This window comes from Epinephelus lanceolatus, chromosome 13 (genome assembly GCF_041903045.1).
Source record: "Epinephelus lanceolatus isolate andai-2023 chromosome 13, ASM4190304v1, whole genome shotgun sequence".
Taxonomy (NCBI): Eukaryota; Metazoa; Chordata; class Actinopteri; order Perciformes; family Serranidae; genus Epinephelus; species Epinephelus lanceolatus.
This window is the reverse complement of record NC_135746.1, coordinates 18,466,155-18,491,006: the sequence shown is the minus strand read 5'-3', so window position 1 is coordinate 18,491,006 and position 24,852 is coordinate 18,466,155. Positions and strand designations below refer to the sequence as shown.

General features: G+C 39.2%; 2 protein-coding genes across 2 annotated transcripts; both read right to left on the bottom strand.

Annotated features, from left to right (window-relative positions):
• Positions 1-6,048: 6,048 nt before the first annotated feature.
• Positions 6,049-17,110, bottom strand: epm2a (EPM2A glucan phosphatase, laforin). The gene is made up of 4 exons (XM_033648982.2): positions 16,713-17,110; positions 15,621-15,795; positions 10,650-10,894; positions 6,049-9,424 (listed from the first exon to the last, which is right to left on the bottom strand). Exons 1-4 carry the CDS (start codon positions 16,957-16,959, stop codon positions 9,141-9,143), a joined length of 951 nt encoding a protein of 316 aa, XP_033504873.1. The 5' UTR covers positions 16,960-17,110; the 3' UTR covers positions 6,049-9,140.
• Positions 17,111-18,185: 1,075 nt separating this feature from the next.
• LOC117270948 (hydroperoxide isomerase ALOXE3-like) lies at positions 18,186-24,822 on the bottom strand. Its single transcript, XM_033648980.2, has 15 exons — positions 24,713-24,822; positions 24,317-24,483; positions 23,819-24,023; positions 23,645-23,726; positions 23,433-23,555; positions 23,167-23,270; positions 22,849-23,021; positions 22,526-22,669; positions 20,848-21,051; positions 20,217-20,303; positions 19,890-20,056; positions 19,615-19,736; positions 19,372-19,472; positions 18,903-19,073; positions 18,186-18,760 (listed from the first exon to the last, which is right to left on the bottom strand). The coding sequence occupies exons 2-15, from the start codon at positions 24,461-24,463 to the stop codon at positions 18,581-18,583; spliced, it is 2,010 nt and encodes a 669-aa protein (XP_033504871.2). The 5' UTR covers positions 24,464-24,483; positions 24,713-24,822; the 3' UTR covers positions 18,186-18,580.
• Between the last annotated feature and the right edge of the window lie 30 nt (positions 24,823-24,852).

The following is a 24,852-nucleotide window of genomic DNA, read 5'->3' as shown; positions in this document are numbered from 1 at the left end:
TGCAAGTAGAAGTTTGTAGTTAATGGGCCAAAACAAACAGAACTACTGTTGCGGTCCTTTAATAGAGCTCCATTTGTCTTTGTAAAAACGGGGCCTATTAAACCTTTGATCATTTCAAACAGAATTCAATAGACTAAGGTCAGTCCTTTATAGCTTTTTGTGGGGAACTAATAATGTTAACAAATATAGATTTAATCATTTCGAGTAGAGTCAGTCAATTAGCAACTATAGTTTACAGCTTACAATCAGTGACATCTTAACCAACAACAAATAAGCCACACGGTGGTTCAGTAAATGTTTCCTTCAACCTCTATGGGACTCAAGATCTTTGCTTGTTTTCCAGTGTGAGAAATGAGACATAGGAGGAGAGTGAAATGTAAAGCCACAACAGGTCTGTGTGCACAGACCGAGAGCAGAGCCCCAGGTAACAGATGGAATTTATTGATTTGGGATATATCTCTATCAGCCACGTCCAAGGTCATTGAACTTAACGTCTTCCTGTGAAGCGTTGTCAGTCTGTGCTGAGCATGATAAATGGCGTCCGATCCATATAGACCTGCAGAACTTGACACATAAAGACAACAGTATTTTTAACAGGGATTGTGCACAACACACAACCCTTACCCTGTCACGTTTTTCCCTGTGACACACCAACACTCTTGTTCCTCACTATGGCACAACAGCTTTGAACCCCCTCCCTTGTTCATATCAGAATCCGTCCTGCTGACACAGATCAATGGCAGTGCCAACATGCAAGATGGAGAGAACAACAGAGATATTGACAACAAGAATAGATTTTACAGGAAGCCAGTCAGTGTAGTTGCACAGTGACCGACTGTTGTGGGGGCTTATCAAAGCAAATGACTTACTTCATCCATTTCTCATTTTCTCCTCGCACACCACTCTTCCTTTCTCTGTGATGAACAGTAATGTGTTTAAATTGAGTGCAGTGCTTCAGTATCATAAATGGAGGCAGTCATTACAACCACCAACAATCATCTATATTGCATGCAGTTTTGTCTTGAAATTAAAAATCTCTTTGCAGTCCAGCAACAGTGAACAACAGTCTGGTGCCATTACTTTAAATAACTTCAGACACGCATGTAATGAGAGCATAAGGAATCTTTATGTGAAAAAGATTAGTCTCGTCAAAACTCACACACAAGATTCACAGATGTTGTCTCTTGGCTACTTTCATCAGCCAAGGCGTTTTGAAATCCAGCTAAGCAGAGCTTTCAATCTCCCAAACATGAATTTTAAATACAACCATTCACTTTATCCACCGAGAATAATTCTTAAATCAGTTACTGGCATTAGGAGAAATCTGGAAGAGACTGCCTACCCAAGCTAATTGAGAACTGGACCATTAAGGAGACAAGCTGTCAAGTTGATTATTATTCGATTATTATTCAGGTAAGACCACTATTCACAGTCTGACAAAGACGGGATTTGCATATAAAGTAGAATCAATAACATCTTGAATCAGTGACAAACACAAAAGCAAACATTATAAAAGAAACAATAATTTCCTTTTCCTTCATGTTGCTATTTGTTTCGTTGCCATAAAACTCAAACACCTGTTATATACCTACTTTTACTAGATCACTGATGTAAAATACTCCAAATACAACTCAAAAACTCAACCTCTTAGATCTTCATGTCTTTTAACTGTCCCACCATCGAGGCTGGTGGGTAAGGGAGATTGTAACTTTGCGGTATAGCCTTCCACCCTCAATCAAATGCTTCCCCGTCATTGACACTTTAAAGACAAATATTAAATTAGTTTTCAATGGCCTTTGGTTGTTCGTAGTGGTTTTAATATTTTAGTATTTTATAATCTTTTTGCGCATGTAATTGTTCTTGCCAGTGTTATTCTGTTTTATTTTTTATTTTTAATTATTTTTTAGGGCATTTTTTGCCCTTAATTGACAGGACAGTGAAGTGTGATGGGGGGAGAGAGAGAGGGAGAGACACGCAGCAAAGGGCCACAGGCTGGACTCGAACCTGGGCCGCTGCGGCAACAGCCTTGTACATGGGGCGCCTGCTCTACCACTAAGCCACCGACGCCCTATTCTGTTTTATTGCTTATATTTGTGTGTCGTTCTTTTAATTTGTACAGCACTGTGGTCAACTGCAGTTGTTTTTAAATTTGCTACATAAATTAACTCGATTTGATTTGATAACATTTCCAAACAGAAGTCATTAAGATGAATTTGAATCAGTGATGTGTGGTGAACAAACTGCACTTTTTAGTTATTCAGACAAGAAGTTTATGGAATAATATATCTTTAGAATAGACATGCATAATGCATAAGTGAAATCTCAGTAAGGTTCTTGATAAAAAAGGAAATTAAGTGCACCCCGAGTAAGGTAAAAGCCCACCAACTGATTAGGGAATTAATTGGGTGCATAGTTGATGTGTTACACTAATAAACAATTTTCAGATTTTGTTCACACAGTCTGCCTGAGAAATATCAAGTCTGCATATATCAGCTCAGTCATTGTTATGGTCCCCCAGGGACAAAGACTGGATATTATTGAATATCAGTCGGGCACTGCCGCTAGCTGCTTAAGGAATGACTCAGACTGCAAATAATGCATTAAAGTTCAGTTGGCCAATAGACCAGCTTAGCATATGTTGGCTGCTTGGATAATCCGCCCCTACAGGCTCTGGTGCATGTTTTGACGGCTCCATCTCTGTGACTGTGTACTGTGAGTTATCACTTTCCAATCCTTATACTGTATGTATATCAACATGCAGTGAATATGCACAGCTAACAGAATGCTTTAAGTTTATATTAGAAAACTGCAAGCAATGTGATTGAGGTCTCTCATTACTGAAAATAATTTTAAAGTTGGTTGACACTCCAACAAACCTTATTGTATCTTTTTCCATTGAGCACAGGAGCATTTTTCTGGACTGCTACAGTGGAGGTGATGTGTGAATGGTCAGTATTTTTCAACAAGCAAAACCTGTTGGAAAAAGCTGCTGTCAGTGTCAGCACAGAATTCATGTCTATTAAGTATGTGGTGTGTCTGGAGGAACACATGCCATATTTTAGCATGACATACACACACACACACACACACACACACATAGAAATAATGCTATTCAGCCCCACAGTGTCAGTCTACATCTCTCAATCTCATATTTATTATTTAACAACATCACACTGTGGCCTCTTAGATTTGTTTTTGTTTTTTTTTACTATATTTTCAACTGTCTGACATTACTCATGCTTATTCATATTCCACAGAATGCCTCACAGTCAGATGTTATTGGACTGCTTAGATAAACCTCCCCCCATGTCCTCTGACATGATGGGCTGCCGATGCAAGCTACTGAAGGATAAATGATAGAATAAGCCTTTAAATCTGGAGCTACTTGGTCAAACTACCTTTCTTCACTTTTCCCTCTCCAGTCAGTACCTGCCAGGGTGACTGGAGTTCTGCCTGGGAGCAAAGTCAGGAGCAGTGTCTTCATTGCTGGATATTTCTTAAGCACACAGTGAGCCTGCGCCATGCAAATAATATGGCTGGACTTGGAATCTATTAAGTAAATTGACCAGGGGTGCCTGGACTGATGTGATGAATATAAATCATTTGTGGCTCTTTGTATGTGGGACTGTCTGTGCAGGTGAAAAAGCTTTACCTCTCTGTGATAAATGAATCCCCAGTGCAGACTGGTCTAGCTAATAGAACTGCATAGAAGACAAATGGGAAACGTTTCAAAGGGCAGAGTTTGTGCAAAAAAATCATCATCATGCGTCTTAAAGGACCAAAGGCTTATTGCAAAACACACAACTCACTCTCCAGCTGACTGGCTGTGCTTAGATAATAATATCTAATAGAGAAAGTAAACAAATATCTTCTTGTGAGTGTTGCCTTGCTGACTTTAAATGGCTTTGCTCATCCATCTCACAGATATGCAAAATAAAGCGGAGGGACGTTTAATGAGCCTTCGCAAGACGTGGACTGAGTGTCTGTCTTGTTACTGGAAACAGCTTTGTTATCAAACTGTTGGATGAAGTGAGGCAACAGTTGAGAGTAAATATAGCCATAGAATATAAATATATATCTTGTCTAGAGTGATATACTACTGTACACGGGTTGACTTGTGATGTCTGCTTGCACCCTGTGCTATCTTTGTGTCTGTTAGCTGTCTGCTGCAACAAACAAATCCTCTAATATCTCATATATTGAATTTAAAGGGATTTGATTCTGACAAGAGTTTCTGCGTCACACACAATTATGTTGGTATTGATATCCCAGATATTGGTAAACATGAGATGCTGTGGAGCACTGCTTGTTCAGGAGATGGATTTGTCAACTCAGTGAGATGATGTGTCACTCACTTTACTGTGTGACATAATCTGAAGTTCATGACAGTGTGCGCTTCAGAGTAACTAAGAGCTGTCAAATGTCACAAGGATCTAGTACCGTATTGGAAATCAGTGGTGCACCACTCAGCTTGCTTAATTGTCCTGGGTATGTGGTCACTGCTTTTGCTGTCAAGTTTAACTATACAAGGGATGTTCCTGATGACACATTTCCCTGATGTTTAAATGGAAGTTTAACTTAGACTAGTTGACTAGTTGCACAATTTAATCTATAAGTTTAAAAGATTGTCTAAATAAAACAAATAACATTTATTTACTGAGTATTTAACGCCCTGACTTATCTCCATTCAAAACACACACGCAGTAGCTCTGCCATGCATGGTTGTGCACGCAAATTGACACAGGCACATGCGCCCAGGTTCGTCTCCCTATGCGCATAAAAGCACCACATTCAGCCCCTATAGTTCAGCCTAGCAAGAAGACATCCCATTGGAGTGAGTGTGCAGGAGCATCATAGTTTGTAGGACTGATTAAGGGTTTTTGAAAAGCCTGAAATGAAAAGTTTGTTTTTGTTTGTAGTTTTTTTATTTCAAAGTAATTAGTAAAACTGCCTGAATAAATAGGTTGAAAGACTATGCTTTGTATAAAAAACAGTGGAAGCTCTCTGAGGCCCCTCTGATTCTCTTAAAGGTGCAAAATGGTTTAGTTTGTCTTTGAATGCAGCTAGAGCTAAGGGAGTGACAGCTTATGCTGCTGGAGACCAGTGTACACTGTCATGTTTTCCCCAAGAATGGGAAATACATTCCAAAAACAAAAAAGAAAGGGAAAGGAAACAAAGTGTTAAAACTTTGTTTAAAAAAAAAAAAAAAATACAAAAGTTGTGAGAGGAATGGTAGGGGCCCACAGAGACTGCTTATGCATGGGACCCAGAATTTGGTACTACACCCCTGTGAGTGTGTTTGAGTGTCCGTGGATAGCTGCTGACTTATACTGGTCGCTTGTACACAGTTCCATTCATTGAATCTGAGATTAAACGTGTGTTTGTGTGTGAAAGAAAAATAGAGAGAGGGGGAGCCGTAAGTGATCAGAGCTACTGGTTAGTCTCACATGCTGATCCAAACTCCTCCTGTTTTCCTCTGGGTATCTTAAAATATTAAGATTAACCAACTGGTACTTCCGGTAAGACTAGCGAGGGTAGCAACGTTTAATCGTCTAATTGACTAATCACATGTCCCTAAACTATACTGCATGATTATGTGGCTGAATTACACAGAATATGATTGGCAGCAATGTTTTTGACCACAATAAAAAATGCATCTGCACTGCATAAATGATGTTTCAGTGATGCGCATGGAACACCAACTGTGACATGGAACTGGTGGCTATGACTTGAATAGTTGGGGAAGTTAACCTAGATATGGTTATTATATACAATAGTCATTTCTAACACATTAGGTGACGGAGACTTCATATTTGTATGATGATATGGGCTTACTGTATTCAGTAGTGCTGTGACTCTATGACAATCAGTAGATCAGCCCACGGTCTATAGCATTCTCCTTGTTGCCTGTACAGCTCAGGTAGATCTTTTAAAACATTCTGCACCTGCGTTTAACTGTCACTGTCTAAAGTGCTAATCGTGAGGCCACCAGGCATGCAGGGGTTGTCCGGGGTATTTGCCGTCTTTGATACACTGACAGGCTTCATTCCCACCGCTAACAATGATAAAATCTTCACAGTTGGTGAAATTTGCCATTTCAGACATTCTGTAGATTTTATTTAGGAAGCTTGGCAGTAAATCCAGGGCACAGCTCTGGCATTTTGTTTTCATCTTGGCTGGAGTCTCTGAGCTGATAGCAGTCTGTGGCACTTAACTTGTACTGATTTGAATTCACCATCTGAATCAGAAACTGGAGCAGTGCATTTAAAACAACATAGCATGTAGGGAGAGACAGTATTGCCTGTGAAAATATACTAAATATAATAATGTGCGTCCAAATAGTGGTTTTAATGTAAGCCCCTCCGCCTGCCTGATTGCCTGCTTTGCTCAGGGGGATCCTATCCTATCCTGACACATCCTTTTGATTAACATCCCGAACATAACTGAAGCAGTTTTAATGGCTGAAATCATTAAATTATAATCTCAGTTAATCTCAATTCAGCAGATCAGTCTATTTCATATCTTCCCAATATTTTCCTCAATAAAAGCAACTTGACAGAGATTTGAAATAAAATTCAGAACATCATCCTCTTGACCAACACAAGGTCAAAATAATCTGTAACATTGCTTTAGTAACGTTATTGTAATCTGCACATATTAAACGTCAGGTAGTTTGTTTGGGTACTTTGCATTATGCTTGGGTGGAATCATGGTATTACAGTATACCAGGGTATTTAGAAATCCAGACTTCAATATAGTGAACAATACAGACTCTCATCTCTCTATCAGCCTCATAATGGAGAGGCTGTAATGAGGATGTTTTGCATGTAGTGCACATTTTGCACCACTAGAGGTCAGTCTGGTGCAACAGGCAGCTGAGCTGACTGTGGGTGGTGGGGAAAACGTAACAGGACCAACGGGAAACAGCCAGCCCACAACAGCAGAGAGAGAGTTGAGAGACCACAGGGAAAACAGCCCTGCACATGAATACAGCTATATGCTGTGTATGCTGTGGTATGAAAAGATAGATACCACCCAAGCCTACTTTGTACACAGGACATGCATTCCAAGGACTGTACTAAAAATGTCTCTGCATAAATGAGAGGACGTTTAATGTATTCGAATACTGTCGGAATAATTTTTGCTGTCCACCTTTCACACAAATGGATTATCACCAAGCCCATCTGCTTAGATATTGGGATTGAACCATTTACTGTGATCCGTCCTAAAAGGTTATTCTTTCTAAGTGTTTATTTCATTCATCAGGAAAATGGTGTGTCTCTGTTGATGGATCTATTAATGGACAAAAGAGAATGTGTACTGCAGAAGCACATTTAAAGAATGGGTCTGTGACGCTTTAAATCAGCAGAGTGAATGTGTCTGTAAAAGAAGAAGCGGAGGGAATAAATACAAGCTGATGGCTTGCAGGGACATAGCACACCAAAACAATAGGATCAGCACAGGTACACAGTGTTTCCTCGCGGCACATTCTGGATTAAATGGAATTTAAGAGATATTTGTGGATTGCTCTGCACCATAAAAAGCCATCTCTTTGACAGTTGCAAATGCTCTCTAATGCTTATCTAATGTGAATGCAGGGATATGGGGAACTGGTGTGGGTGATTGGCAGATCCTGAAAATCATGTGGACTGCTTATACTTTATAACATCAATCACTGGCAGTAACCCGGTGGAATAAATGCAACATGTTTACCAATTACATGGGCATCCATTAAGTGACAAACTCCAACACTCACATACAGCACTGTATACACAGTACACACTCTGCTTCTTCAAAAAAAGGATAAAAGTATTTCATTCATTTTATGTTCAGTTTTTGTGAATATTTTTAGAATGTTTTGAAATCCACAGTGATTTTCTTTCCCAAGCACACATGCATGGTTCAATCCACCCACCCATCTTCACTGACACCCTCTATAAGGTGCTGTCTTCTGAGGGGACTCACTGAAAGGTAATGAGAATATGACTTGTGCTTTGGGAGAAAATGCTCTCCTCTTCTCTAATGCACAAACTTTCTTAAATCAAGGACAGGTAACAAAACACCGTATCTTAAAAAAGCAATATATCTTCAGTATGAGTCTAGGCAGACCGTCAAAATTGACAACAGTGTTCCAATAATGTCTTATTATGTATGCATTAAAATGGTCTGGCAGGGATGTTGCTTTTGTTATTTAGGAGATGGGTTGGAATAGCATCTGTCGGATAAATAAATAAAGATGAAATGCTATCAAGCTGTCTGAGAGAGATGGGGCGGAGCTGTATTCTTCAGTGTCTGGGAGCTGAATATCTCTCTGACAGAGAGGGAAAGGCATTGTCATTATTTTGTTTTTTTTGGAATTGATTTGCTCTGGCATCTCTTCAGAGAAAAAAAAGAAAAAATAATAATTTTCCCTTCTGAATTAAAAAAAGGATTTTCTAAAGTGATACATAATCGTGCAATATAGCAGCTGTGGATAATCCTTAACTCAGGAGCATAGCTTGTTAAGTGAGAGCAAACAGCAATATAGGCAGCACAGTGATATTTATTTGTTTTGCTGTATGTTTGCTTTTGGTGTGTGTCTAAGTGTACTGGGGCGTTGATGTCTGCCAATTAATTGGCTTTTTCCTTTTTTAAACTATTGTTATTATATCAACATTTAAAGAATTCTACCAGATCAACCTCTGTTCTACTAATTCATTACTGTTCAACACATCTAAAAGTCGCCATCTAAAAATGTTAACTTTATTTATTGATTGTTACAAAAGAGACATCCTGCAGACGTTTACTGAAAACTCAGGTGACTCCAGGTGCACAATTTGCATAAGTACGAGCTTAATGGAAAAGACTAATTCCAGAAGTTAAAGGGAACACATCACAGAAGGATTAATTGCTTGAAACATCTATGTTGTCAGCCAGCAGAATTCTCTCCAGGTACTTGAGGGATCAACCAGATTTCAAAAGGCTTTCAGCTGAATTGGGTCATTTATTTACATTAGGTTTAAGTGGAAAGAAGTTAATTTTCTTGTAGGTTATTTCGCCTTCTGGCACCTTTCATGCTGACTGTTTTTTCACACTTTGTCAAGAATCATGACAAAATTCTGCTTCAAATCCAAAGACTTCAGTATAAGGACACTTGATTCTCATGTCTCTGGGTAAGAGATGGACGATCGCAGTTGTCCAAACTTCTGGTTGAAGTCTGCTTGAGCCTGGACTAAAGCCTCCTCGTCTATGTACACTGCCGGCCTCCTGGCTGTCACAAAGTACTGCACCTTCCTCAGGCTCCAGCCGAGGACGTACATGAGCAGGCCGCACACGGCAGCTGTCGACCTGCCTACACCAGCGTTACAGTGAACATAGACAGTGTGACCATTCTCCAAGAGACCATGAAGCAAGAACACAGCCTGGGGAAGCATCCTGATCCGACCTGCAGAAGAAGACAGTAACACACAGTACACTTAAAAGAGAGGGCCTGAGATATTCTGTATTCTTCATCTTTTATTCACTCTTAAAAAATCCAATTAAAAGACAAAAACTAACAATGTGTTGGTTTTTCTCTGACTTCCCAACTCTGTCTGTGGCACGCAGCCCAAAGCCCATAAATTCCTGCTATGTTCAAGTTTGAGAAATGGCTCAAAAGTGTTTTATGTTTTTAAGAAGGCTTAGTAATTTCCTGGGCACTTGTGGAGATTGAATTGTGAGGTGGATAACTGATCAGTCAATGTGATCAAAGCTGATCAGATGAGACTGATGGATGAGAGAAGCAGCTGCTGCAGAAGAGTTAATTAAAACTCAGTCGCTCATTGGTCATTTTTTGTTTCAACCAAGAAACTGCCTCATGAGTAAAATATCACACTGTCAGGGGTAAACTAGAAATACAGTATTGATGGGTACACACATTGTAGGATCTCTATTTCTGGAAATTTTGTTTGCACTCTAGTTTATCAATTATTTATTTGCTTAAATTCACCGTGGAATCTGATGTTTTCCTTTTTTTGTGATTGACACAACACAAGAGATACTGTACTGTATGATTAATTATTAACGTTCTGGTTAAGGAAAGCTTGCAGGATGATTAATGGTCACGGTCTGCTGTAATTCCATCAATAACCGATCCTTTTGGGGCTTATTTCTTGCAGTCGTCTAGTTATAGTAACTGTTATCACAAGAACTCATCCTTGCTCATTTTCTGACCTTTAAATATTTGAATGGAACCTTCAGTGAGCTTTCTGAGGTAACTAAACACAACACAGTGAAGGTGGGCATTCTGAGTGAGCTTAGAGCTTTTTAGCTGGATGACTCTGACTCATAACTGCACTGTACTGTGTATGCACAAGGTATGTTGCGATACATCTATCTAGATTGTTATATTGATTTAACTGACTTATTGTCACAGCTCTAATTGTCACATAGTGATCACAGGCCCCTGAATAGAATCAAATCGAAATTATATCCTGGCACCCGTTGTGATATCAGCAAATAGTGTACCCTTGTCCAAAAGATCGATATATCATATCATAATGAAATTTACACCCTAATATGCACTGCCAAAGTGTAATTTGCTCCACGCTGTCTGTCCCCTCACTCTGACTCCTCTTAGTACTATTGTGATTCCTGTTTTTATTATTGTATGTCCACAAAATTCTCCTTACCCTCAGTGCTCATATCAGGTGTGGGAATCCACACATATACCAGGCCACAGTCTCTGTACAAATGCATCATAGTCTCCGGGGTCATGGCTTCCCCAGGGTTGCGCCTGCAGCCACTGGAGTTGTTCACCAAATCCCATTCTGTCTGGAAGTTCATCACTGCAGTAATCCCCAGTTCATGCTTCATCTTTATAGTCACATGCTCCACCTGTCGAGGGCAGCTGCCCAGCCAAATGCGTGGCAGCACCCTGGGAGCAATACACAGGGATGCATTAATCAATTACATGCATTTAAGTCATTATTATATGCCATACTTTCTGAACTTGTGAGGTCCAAGAAATGACTGATTGTACAGGTGAATATTTTCCAAGAACACAGGCTCAGAATGGATCTGCATTTCAATAGTGGTGTTTGAATAAAGGACACAAAGGATGCCAAGTGGAAATACAGAATAAAAAAATGTGATGCTGGGTTACAACTGTATTGTAGCTGTATTAGAGGATAACATGGTTTAAAGGGTTTGAATAGAGCCTCAGACACTGAAAGCAAAAAAAGAAATGGGTACAGAGAGAGACTGCTGGCCAGTGTGATAGGTAGGAGCACAGAATTTCAAGTTACTCCTGAGCAAAATGATGTTATTTTTTTAAGAGTCCTGCAGGCAGATCAAAGGAAAGCAGACCTCAGTACGTCACTGGCCAACAAATCCATCTCTCTCTGATTCTTCCTCCTACATGACATTCCTCCTTCTCTCCTTCGTAGCACTGATGGTTGATTGACCTCTTGTACCTCTAATTCTCCTCCTGACCACTAAGGCAGACTCCATTTAGTGCTCATTAGCATACATAAAGTCAACAACCAGAGGAAGTGAAACATAGGAAGGACGCTGTTAATCTGTGATGTCCTAGAGTGGCACTGCAGTCTCTGGTCTTGACTTGGTGTTATCAGATGACCTTTCTTTACATAAAAAATCCCTGCAAAACGGCTGTTGTAGGTAAATCAACAGGATTATTTTGCCAAAGAGTTATACACGTTATACATCAGATACATAAACAATGTATATGCACAGAAACAATGTGTGATGATTATTATTTTTCCAGGCTGCACAGAGTTCTGTAAAATGTCAAAGGTGCATTTATAAAGTTAATTTAAAATTATTTATGAGAGATTAATTTCATCATTAATCTTATTTACATTCATCTCCTTGTTCATGGTTGTTTTTATCCTGTGAACCAAACTGAGCACTATGAATGAATCATTGATCACCCTTCTCACGTTTAATCAAAATGAGATTTTCCTGCGGTGATGGCTTGCAAAAATGTGATGAATTAGTGGCATGGACACTGCAAATAGCTACAGCTGTGAGCAATGGCAGCTGCTCTTGCACTGTGAGAGAACCTCGCTGATGTGACACAGTTGGTGAAATTGCACTGTCTTCATTATGTTTCTCATTGAAATGTCTAATGAATGGTGGTGAGGCACAGGTATGGATATGCAAATGCCTGTTAAAGGGTGTTTCTACATCCATTAATTGAGAATTGTGTGTGTAGAAATGAGGCTTGTGTGCATATACCCCGCTCTACGGTGATCAAAATTCATAAAACAGAATCAGACATTATAAATCTGATGAAAAGAATGCGAATGCAAATATATTGCCTTTTTGCGTACACACAATTTTAGTCGTGAATCTATAGAATTTCATGTATCTGACCCCTGTTCTTAACTTGGAAGACATTATCCTATAACAACTGGACCATATAAAACTTGTATTGTGTTATAACAGTTTTCTCATCTATCCTGCATGACTTAAAGTTTGACTAACCATTTCACTCTATTACATAAAATGAAAATATTAATTTTTTCTTGGACGATTCTGGTAGTTTTCATATACTGTGTCACCTGACCTAACAGTGAAGGAGTATTCGTTTTGGAAACTATGTCAGTTTTGTCTCTAGTGTTCAGTTCTTCAAAGCTGATTTTATAAATTGACTCTTGTTCAGTTCAGCGGTAATAAAAACTCATTACAAAACTGGCTCTATAACCTTTAGGCCTCCTCTCCCCTGAATATCAGCAAGAGAGAGACGAGGCACCTGCTAGACAGTGAGTTAAAGTCTCTTTGAATCATATAATGAGTTATTGCAGAGGTGAGTGTGTATGATACTTGGGGCTACACGGATGCAAGGTCTGAGAGACTAATTTAAAAAGCTATTAATAGGAAAGATACAAGGGCACAGTGCTTCCTACTGAACACAGGTCCTTGACATAAGCCTTGTAAGGTCTTCGGACACAAATTAAAACCTGATGGCACCAGCCAAGCCTGCTCATTCTTATGCAAGTTATGTGCTCACTGCCTCAGGGGTCCCGGGCTAATTTCTGCTGTGCCTGGTATACCATGGCACTGAGTATGTGCCTTACAAAAGGAAGGCATGCATGGGTAGGTTGATGAGTGTCTGCTGGGTGCTGTGTGTGTGAGTTTTTGGCATCAATTTAGGACCACTACACAGATTTCATTGAAATATGAACATGCATCCTCCAAACCATTCATTGGAATTGTTTTTGCTGCAGATAACCCCCAGATATTAAAGGGCGGCTACATTATTTGTTTTTTTAGGTTTTTATATAACTGAAGCTTTCCAGTTGTGTGTCTTAGGGGAGGGCATCACTGCTGTAATCTGTGTCTCCGTCTTTTGCTGGGGACTGCCTATTGTTCCGATGGCTCATCATTGGCAAGCCCCAGTAGTCCAAAAAATGTACCATTGGAGCAAAAGCTCATTTATCTGAAAGCCTGGTATCACCAAAACACATGCATAGTGCTCAGAAGGGCCTCTATGAAAATAGTAGCATTTTAATCAGGCAAAGAAATTCTTGATTTTCTTAGTTACTATTTTCAGCCCAGTAGCTAATGTTAGCCACCCTGCTACTCCAACAAGGGCTCCAGTGTTATTGTATTTCTTTCAGAAGCTTTATAATCCAGCCTTGAACTGCAGTGTCTCTCTGGAGACTTAGTAAAATAAATTCATAATGCTAAAACTTAAACTGAATGTCTTATGTAATTAATCCATTTTCCAAATAAAAATGAGAGCTTAAAAATATTTGGTTAGAACGCTGTGGTATGTCACCAGCCGTCCAATCACAGTGGAGAAGAGGCAGGACAAATACCATAAAGACCAACCATCACACAGGACATCTACAAGTGCTTAACAACAACAACTGCCACTTTCAGCTGGGAAAGGAAATGCTTTGGTGGACACAGAGTATAACAACCAACCAATAGACCAACTGGCCAGAATGTGACAACCCCAGAAAATTGGCTACATTCCCAAACAGAGGGACATGCAGGCTAATTCTTATGCAGAATGGCGTCATTGAACCTTCCTACTATGGTAAAGGAGTGACTCGCTTCAGAGATGAGGAGTGAGACTGGTTAGGGTAAGAATATCAGGACAAACCAATCAGTGGCTTTCTCCTTTAGAGAAATGCACGTTTGTTTTCAAGACACTGGGCTGTTAGACAATGGCCTTTTGGACCAATGGGAGATTTTTTGGACTTTGAAATTTTGAGCCTTCGGTACAAGGCACAACACCTTTTTTCTGATGGCTGAGTGGGAGTTTCCTTTTGAAAGAACGCAGATAGACCCTCCCTTTAAGTAAATGACATCTAATTCTCTAAGCCTGTCTGTCACTACTGCTCATGGTTTCCTAAAGGTTGTGTCACTGATGTGTTTATAGTCTTGCTGAAATAGTGTTGAATTCTCCAAACCTACAAAAACTTTGTTAAATGCCAGCCAGATTGCAAGTGTCAGGGGTAACAATGCACATGCAAACTAGTGACATTTATGATAAAAGTTGAGCTTTAATTTGACTGGAGCATAGAGTGAATGGTTTTATTGCAACTATTGAGCCTGGAGGCTGTAAATGACTGATTTTAGTAAAACCTGTCATTGCGATGTTATGCACTGATATAAAAATATCTTGCTATCTCTTAAATAGACTTATGAATAGGACAGAGATTTAAATACCTTAAATACTTAACACTTAATGTATGAGTTGCCTTGAAAATTAAAGTGAATTGTGACTGATGCCCTGTCCTTTCCAATGAGATCACTGACAAGGTTGAGGAGGTAATAATACAGCTGCTTGTGGTCTAGCAAGTGACGGACAGCATTTATAACTAAATGGGAAAGAGCAAGGTTAAAAAACAAAGGAGTGAGCGGGCATAAGAGGCTTTGTCTGTCCTGTAAGTGAGGGACAGCTTTCATCAAGAAAGGGGTGTGTGACATGACTGTCCTGCCCTCTTTTTTCAGGACACTGTACTGAAGAAGAATTTTTTCTAATAGATATATTATCAGGATGAAGCAGAATTCATACTTGCACTAAGAATGTAGATTAATAGAAAAGCCTTACTAAAGAAGATTGGTTATGTTTGAAAACGGAAAGGAAGATGAGCGAAGAGGAGCTGATGTGAACCTCAGTGTTGTTCAAGAGACAATCGCACTTCAGCATGGAAATTCATTGGCCCCAGGGGACCTCATTAATTTCCAGTATTATTAAATATGGTACACACATTGAATTCCACATGACAAAGGCAGAAAACTTGCAACATCTATCATGTTTCATTAAATGCAGGGGAGAATGATAAATTTCTATTTGTACTTATTACAGACTGCAAGAGGAGTACTTTATCAGTTTGCAGATGAAGGGCTTTTTTTTCTTACTGGAAACTGCAGGCGTGAAGCAAAGAATAAATATAAATGTCCAACTGACAGAAAAACACAACAGAAAACCCTCAAGTTTGTGTATCAGGCCAGCCATGCTGCTCACCTCCAACAGTCTAAAGTCAAGCTGCCAACTTACTGGTGCTCAGATTTCTAAAATCTTTAAGCCACAACGGTGACATGTTTTACTCGCTTCATGAAATTGAGACACTTACAGCAGTCCCATACAACAAAATGCTGATAGCTTTATTGTACTGTATTACCTGGAGAAATGTATGGCCTTATGACCAGCCACGCTGAAGTAAAAGTCAGTGGTGTGTTTCATCTCATCTGTGTGTCCTGTTTCCTCTATCCAGTGACCAATTGGATGGCAGTACACTCCATCCACCACGTTCCTCTCATCATATGAACAACATCTGTCATGGCACGGACCGTTACCTGGTAACAAAAAAGACAACCTTCTGAAGGTTAGGAAAGACTTCGCCTGTCACTTTCTTTGATGGACAAAATATGTGTATGTTGTATTAAACAGGAAAATAACTGTTTAGGTGTCAAATACAGAGAGAGAAAATGGATCTCATTTAACAACAAGCAATGGTGGAGATTAACTAAGTGCATTTACTTTTATGCTGCTAATTTTCCTGAGCATTTCCACTTTCTGCTACTGAATGCTTTCACTCCACAAGCATTTAGAGGGAAATACTGCAGTTTTCACTTTACTATAGAACATAAATCTAGCAGGTACAGTTACTAGTTAATTTGCAGATTTTAATTAAATTGAAATCATATGAACAGTTTACTAATTATTATGCTTTTTAACATATAACACAACAGTATATAACTCCACTCCACTTCAACAATCTACAGCATTACAATACTGCTTACATGATAATCTGTCAGTGATGATAATCCAGTGATATAGTATGATTTATAATGACACTGCATGGGGCCATTTTACATTCACAGTCTATTCACTGCTGATATTTAAGTACATTTTGCAAATAATACTTTCGTACTGTAATAAAAAAAAAACTATACATTGGTATAATGTTGGATACAGGACTTTTAATTGTAATGTCATATTTTACACTGTGGAATTACTGCTTTACATAAAGTCTTGGTAAAAACACATTTACAAGTTCACTGACTCAATGAGTCACATACTGAATAACAAGTGTCACTTTACCGCCATCATGTGGCGGTAAGGATACATTACACAGTATAAACCAAATATGGCGGAGTTATTTGTCCTTTCCCTGAAACGTTACTTTCGATGGGAATTACATGTATGACCCAATAAAAACACTATATGCACGGCTAAATCTGACGCACAACACCTCAGCACTGATGTATACCTTCCCAGATGTAAGTGCCCCGGACTCTTTTGACGAACTTGAACCACAGCGTGTCTTTGAACGGCTCCGCCAGCTGCACGTCGCCGATCCACAGACACGGTTCATGTGTTGACGGGAGCTTCTGTGAAGCTCTCATCTGCACCGCTCCGCTCGGGTCCCAGTGACCCATTTCTGCACGCGAACCCAAAACAAAGACCTCTACATCCGAAGACTCCGGAGTGAGAATGACCCCGAATCTGAACAACATTGTAACGACTTTAACTCAATGATATGCCGACAGTCATTCACTATGGCGGACTTGACTTGGGTTATGAAAGCCTATAATACTGCTCTTGTTTAAAGTCCGCGCGGTCTATTTACTGTACGGTGTAGTCTAAAAATAATCGGATCGTGTTTTGGATGGTGGATTCTGCAGCAAGGAGGTGGTGGGAGAAAGACGATGCCCCACTCTGTCCGAATAACTGCGCACCTTACATGAGACACATCATAATAAACTCCAAACTGGTGTGACTCAAAATAGTCTACTATGATTGTTTTTACTAGCTTATTTAAATTTTGTAGTCAAGTACAGCTGAAAGCAGAGTATCCCATATATTATTTACAGAGTACGTGTGTCTGTGTGTGAGCGGTGCTGTTGAATTGCATTGCATTATCAGCCCTGACAGGTGTTTCAATTATGTATTTGAAAGCCATTTATCCATTAGTTTGCCTTTGTGTTTATTTTTGGTGTCATAAACGTTTTTCTACACTGGGTGGCAGTAACCTATGATGAGACTGTATTTGTACAGGAAGGGTAGTTGAGCCAGGTGTTGATGCATGTCAGCTGAATCATAGATTTTTGACCTTGAACATGGTATGTGCAGGTTGCGTGGCAGTAGCATAAATTTGGTAAGGCTATTAGAACAATACCAATACTACAGTCTATTTGGATGTATGAAATGTTGTACATATTTGTTAGCAATTAAGTAGTGGTAAAGGTCAATGGTAAATGTTTGTGGACATTTTGGTTTCTGCCTACACAGCTGATGCCTGTGGTGCACGTCAGTTGAGTTTGCCAACAATGAGCACCAGTGACTTAATAAAAAGCACTGTTAAGTAGTAAGGTTTCTACATGGCTATAAGCATTATGTGATATGACCTTGTAGGTTAGGGGCTTGGTGCACCAGGGATTGTCATAAATATTTCACTGACTTTTGAGGGGGGATTGTCCTCGAGACATAATAATTTAACTTCTGTTGTACTTAACACTATATAATGGTCCTCAAATCACTTGATACCAAGGGACTCTATGTATAAGTGGATAAGTTGTTAAATTACTCTTTAAAAATCCAATTTAACCCAGAGGTTACCTTTTGAGGAATTTAACCTTTGGCTGCTTCATTTCAAGTCAAAGTTGTTAAGTTTAAAAGGTCATGTAGTAAAACTATGGAAATTGCAGAACTTTATTGGATTAGAAGTAGGAGACAGGCCATGTGGAGGTAATAACACACATCAGACCAGCTTTATTTTGATATTTTAGGTCAAGAATTCACACATTTCCATTGTACATAATAAGAGAACAATCCTCTGATTACAAAAATACGTGTGAAAACTTAATAATAAAAGGGGGCCTGTGTTCATCAGTTAAATTCCCGCTCCACATACAGTACTGCAGGTCTACATGTCACCATAACACGGTCCCACTCATGGTTATACAACTTAAATATGGTCCTCTTGTCCCAGTATGTAACACCTCACAAGCTCTCTCTAACACCTCACCGATTGTATGTGCTAAATGCAAAGTATAACGCACCTCCCAGCATGCAGTATTGGTGTTGAGAAATACATGGATACAGTCAACTCATGTAGAATGGCTCCCTCAGAACTTTTTAAATAGTTATACTGTTCTCTATCTCAGCGGGGTTCAGATATGTGTAGGGTACTTCAAGCTGTGAGTTTCTTAATGTAATTGCTTCACTGAGAAAGGACAGCTCTGCTTGAAATTCCTTAATCATCTGCTTAGGGGCAGGCTCATCGAAGCGTTCCTCAGGGTATGAACCCAAGGGAACCTGCCACAATAACAAACACAAGACAGAAAATTAGTCTGGTAGCATTTTGTTGTTAAAAAAAAATGAGAGAATAGGAACACATTTTAATATGTAGATAGACCATAATGATCATGCAGTGTGTATTTATTAGCGACAAACTTACAACATCTGTGTATTTGTCTGAAAGCAGCCAAGTCAGAGCTGCAAAGCTGACTGTCTCGCCAACATCTGGGAGGGTCTCCAAAATTGTCTTCATGCTTGACTGCCCCTTATTGGTTGGAGGAGGTTTGTGCAGCAGGAGGGAGACATTGGGCATCCAGGAGTAGTAGTCATACTAAAATATGAAAGAACCTTTAGTATATCACTGAAGTTTTTTTTATTTATATTTCATTTTATTATATTCTGTGGGGTAATTCATTAAGCCATTTCTAATGTTAAACAATACAGAAAAAGCGATTTAAACCTTTTCTCTGTTGTAATGCTCAGCTAATACCCTGCTAAAGTGAATTATTAAAAGAAAAGTAGTAATGGATGAAGCAGATTACACATCTGCCAAATTTTTAATACATTTGAAAATGTGTTAAAACAATTTTAATACTTGATTACACATTAATACTGTCTCAACTCTTTACCTGCCCATTGTTTACTGCAGCATGTTGAACTGTCACTGTGAAGATCACCATGGTGATGAACTTGATCACCTCCTCGACAGTATGAAACTCTGCTGGAAACCCTGTTGACAGCACAGCAAATCATTTTCAGTTAATTATTAGTATTCACTATCTGAATTGAAAACTGTAAAATATTACTGGCTACTATGAAGTTTTTATATATAAACTGTGTTAACAAATGATTTCAGAATAAGGGATAAATACCTGAAGCTTTGTTTCCTAAGAAGCCATGTGTGAATATCTCACTGATCCAATCCTGGAGCTCAGTGTCTTTACACACCTCACTGTCTGAGGGGTAATAGTATTCTACTACTGCCTTCACAAAGCTGGTGAACACAGAACAATTTGATTTAAATTTTTAAGTATTGACATTTGTGAAAAAAGAAAGACAGTGCCCCAAAAAGACACCAGAAGTCATGATGCAACAACTCTTCTTCTCTCTACATGTAAGCTGTTGCTTGTAAAATAAAAAAAAATACCTGTTGATGATGTTCCACAGCTTCAGGCCATCATCTCTGTAGTAGAAGTTGGGTATGGACTCCAGTCCTCGTGCAGTGATGTTCTCTGGCAGACAGAGGGAGCTGTAGGTTGTTTCAGAGAGAGCCCTTCTCATGAGCTCAAACAGGCCATCATATCCAAGTGAGCTCTAATATATAAATTATACAAAAATAATTACCATCAGATACTTTTTCTGAAGCTTAAAAAATGTCTACATTGTTTATAAAAGGCAAAGGATTATTTTTGCACAGAGCAATGTAATTGGAACAGTTTGATTATTCAGAAATATATATCTTAAAGAACCATACTATACTTAGAGCCCCCTCTGGTCCAAAAAGAGTTTTGCGGCCTGCAGTGTTCACGTAGAGAGTGTATCGGAAGTGTGGAATCAGCAGCTGTACAGACAGATGGAAGAATATTGGAAGTCAAAGTGAGATGCTTATTGAAGCAAACAACAAGCAGCACTTTGTGGGTGTTTCAATCACAGAAGAAAGTCAGAGCAAACAAAACTGTTTAGAAGTGTGGGAATAAGACAGAACAATTGAAATACAGTCAGAGCTAAAGCTCAGAAAAACTATACTAATAAAGATGTCTTGTGCCAGTCCTTTACCCCACATGTGCATATAACCCCTTCCAACATTTTTCTACTTTATTGTTTGTAGTATTTATTTATCTAGTCATTATGTCTTCATTGTTCAGTGTAATGTCATAAAAATAGATGAAAGGTGATTTTTTAAAAAAACTTTTGTGCACACAAGAAAATAACAAGCTGTCTTTCATGCACAAGATAATTATCATGTGTCAATGAGATAACAATTTGTGCGCACAAGAAAATAACTTGTCAGAACAAGATAATAACTTTTGTGAACATAAGAAAATAAACTTGTGTGTGCAAAATAAAAAACATCACCTTGCATCACCTCAGCTTTGTTATTTTACCTTATAGAGGGGGTGAATCACAGAGAAGTTGCGGAGAGCGGCAACAGTATAGACCTCAGCCAGAAAGTGAGTGTTCATGAGGTGTTGAACTGCTTGATGATCCATGGAATCTGCATTTTTGATGAACATCTTGGCCAGCAGCCAGTCAGTCTCTGGGTCACTGGGCAGAAAGATGGGGTTCTGTTCAGAGGGTTGTTGGTGCAGCTGAAATGTGATAAAAACATGTTTAATTTTTATAGGTTAAAATATTGCAACATGACTTCTGAAACATACTATTGTAGTAAGATCATGTGACTAGACCAGTGATTTAACTAATGTTTACACAGTATAAAAACTGTCACTGATTTGCTCTGTCAGTTAAAGGTCCAGTGTGTACGATTTATGCCTGGTTCACACTACGCGATATCAGCGCGATTATAGCCCAATGCAGCGTCGTATGATGTCTGCTCGGATCATGAATGAGTGAGTGTGAGTGTTGTGCAAGATGATCCATCGTTTCATGACGTCCTGACAGAAAGTCTAACATGTTTGATTTTCTATTTGTCATTCACAACTTCACCCGTCACAGCCGTCACTTCGACCAATAGAAACACAGAGCGATCTGCTGCCTTGGACAACTGTATGTCAACAACACCCCACAGTTTTTGATATTTGCTCGAGGGCTGTTTCCACACAGAGTAAAAAGGCTAAAATTATAGCATGAAACAGCAGAGGCATTTTAGTAACCCGGTGAGTACTGCCATTAGCATCAGGCTAGCAAAGAAAGTTATATATCATAATGGAGGATATAAAGCAATAACATTAAAAAGTAGTGGCGGAGCTTTTACTTACCACAACTGCAGAGGATATCAGCTTTATTTGAAACAGACTGCATCAGAAACAGGCCATTATTTCTTATTCCCTCTGTATTTTTATATTTTTACCGCTCTCGTTTGCCTTATTAAAGTAATGCATCGCGTCGTCAATTAAACTTCCTGTACCCGTTTAAAATTAAAAACCCATTATAATTTCAGTCGAGGGAATCCCTTCATTTTCTAAAAAGGCTTTCATTGTGAAACATTTGCAGGAACTTGTTGTGGAGGATTCAGTGACTTGCATAGTTTGCATGCGGTGCTTCAAACGTAGCTCCCGATGACGACACACACGTCATGGAAGACGGCCAGGGATGATAGGTGTGGACCATCATGTAGTCCGTCATGTCTGTCAGCCAAGTCATAGCACAATTTTATGACTCCACAATTGCGTAATCTGACATAGTGACTGTCAGAACAGACAAAAATGTTGTGTAGTGTGAACCAGGCATTAGGGGGATATATTTGCAGAAATGGAATATAATATGATATGCATATTTTCTTTTGTGTATAATAACCTTACCATAAGAATCATGTTTTCTGGACCTTAGAATGAGCTGCTTATAACTCCTTAGGGCACAGCCACTGTGTTTCTCCAGAAACCCAGAATAGATACACTAAACACCGGCTCCAGATAGGGCCATTTGCGTTTTCCTGCTGGCCACCTTAGTTAGAAACCCATCTGCAATGAGCAGCGTCTGAGATACACTGATGTGTAGCGTGAAACAGCTTTGTTCAGTGTTTTTACTGGTTTAAATCACCGGGTCCGTCACCGCCACCAACGCCACTAAACCCCCTTGAATGTTAAACACTTCACTTTTAAATACCTGTATTGCTATTGGCATCAGTTTGTGTTCTGGGTTCATGTAGAGTAAACAGAGACCAGCAGTCACGTGCAGAGGTTCACCGTTATAGGTTCTGGGGGTTATTCCATCCATCTTCTTCTGGTCATAGAGGAATATGTTGCCTTTCTGTATGGGAAGGAAAGATAGGGAAAAAAAAGAACATGAAGAGGTATCACAGATTTGTAATAAAGCGAGGCAATATGATTCAGGGACTTTTCATTGTGATATAAGAACTTAGTTTACAACTATACAAGTCTTCCCAAAGCAAATATTATGAGCTATTTAAAGCCACTCTTCTTTCATACCTCCATTTCCTTCTGCAGAGAGGTTCCCTCTGCCAGGAACGGCTTCACCATCTCCTCTGTGACTGGGAAGTTTGGGGGAAGCTCTGAGCAGCGCTTGATCACATTGGGGTTGACTCCGTTCAAAAACTGGAATCCATAAAAGTTGTCTTCCTTCCAGTGCTCTGAAACATACTCTGGAAGAAAGGTTTTTACGTGATAGACAAGCTTATTGTTTTATCCAACAGGAGCATCTGTATTTATCTGTTGGTATGAAACTATGACAGTGACATTGTTGTGATGAGTAAGGCTGCAGGACTGGCAAATAGGAAAAAAATCTACCTGACATTGTCGTCTTTTTGCACCAGAAGATTTTTTTCATGTCTTCAGTGCTTTCCCACTTTTCATTAGATCCAACCATCCCCTTCAACTTCAGTTCAAGACCGCTGAAGTAAGAAAAAAAGGGGTAAACATGACACAGGATTAAACAACACACTTAATAATACACACTAATAATAATTCAACTTTATGTTTTGCCTTAAAACATAAAAACATGGCTATATTGGAACTTGGTTATGTCCATTTTACATATATATATATTGACCCACATTATTGTTTTTGTATTATCTGCTTCAGTTGATTTGGACTTAGAGTAGCGGATTTCAGCTGGGAGCTCAGACGCATCATCAGAATGGTTGATGTGGGGAAGTCCTTCAGCCATAATCTTCCATCTAAAAAGAAAAAATCAGACCCCAGATAAACTTCTAAGATCATCATAGCAGCTTTATGTATGTGCTGTACTGCACACGTTAAAACTTACTGGTACAAGCTCTTTTTATGCGTCAGCTCTTTTTTCCGGTGGTCAATCAACAGGGGGTGGTCCTCCTCAAAACCCTTCATGGCTAAGGCATGAAAAGAACATAAAAATGTATATCCATAAGCCTAAATAGTAATGATCTATATATATTGATTATTCTGGAAATTTGAGGCAGACCTTTCCCTCCTCTCAGCTCCACCAGTTCTCCCCTGGAGATCCATCTGTAACAGGGGAAAAGAATGGCTTCTCCTTCTGGAGTCGTCACCACTACTTTGGAGAAGTACCACTCATCTTCTGAGAGAAACAAAAACGGGTCTTTCTCCACTTTGACCAGCAGAAGTTTCCCCAGAGATGAACTGGTTTTAATGGTGTAGGTCCCTGTCTTGATTTAAGGATTATTTTAAACATAAACAAAGTTTTGTCAGAAAGGTTGTTTTAGTTGAGTCAGATAGCATATTAAATGCAAAAAAAATCCACAAACTGTTAACTATAATGTGAAATGCCACACGATGCTATTTGTTAAATATAGTTAGGTGTAGTAAGCAAATAAGGGTCACTCACTTGATAGAGGCTTTTTCTACCACAACATACATGTACTGTATGCACAAGCTAAAGCCATTACATTATCCCAGACCTAATTTGAGAATCACTATAAAAGAAATGCATTTAACTTACTGTCCCAGTTGAAAAGTCAAAGCCATAGTTGTCCAACTCAGTTCTCTCACTCTGCCCATTAGTTCCAAATAAGGTGACGTAGATGTGGTCCCATGTCCCTGCATATTGCTTGTCACCTGTTGTCACCTCTAGCTTGTACTCAGCCATGATCACTCTGTGGAAATTGTCTGGAAAAAGAAACAGAATAAAATCTCTAAATTGTGAAGTGAATGCAAATAATTCATTCACTAAAAGCCTCTGAAATTGTTTTTCCAGACTCAAAATACTTGTCCACGAACATCCAAAAAGCTTGTTAACGCATAACTTGCTCTAGTATTACATTGCATATAATATTACATGTTCAGTGTTTTGATCATTAATTGTCATACCATGAGGAAAGATGAGTTAAGTCCTTACCTGTACCTTCAGATGGAGGCTGTTTTTACCACCTCTTTGTCTTTAAACTCCAAAATCCAGGTTTTCTCTCTCTGTGGTCTGTGTTCTTGCTTTCTGTCCTCCTTCTCTTGTAAGCCCTTCCACACTAATTTAAACCTGTT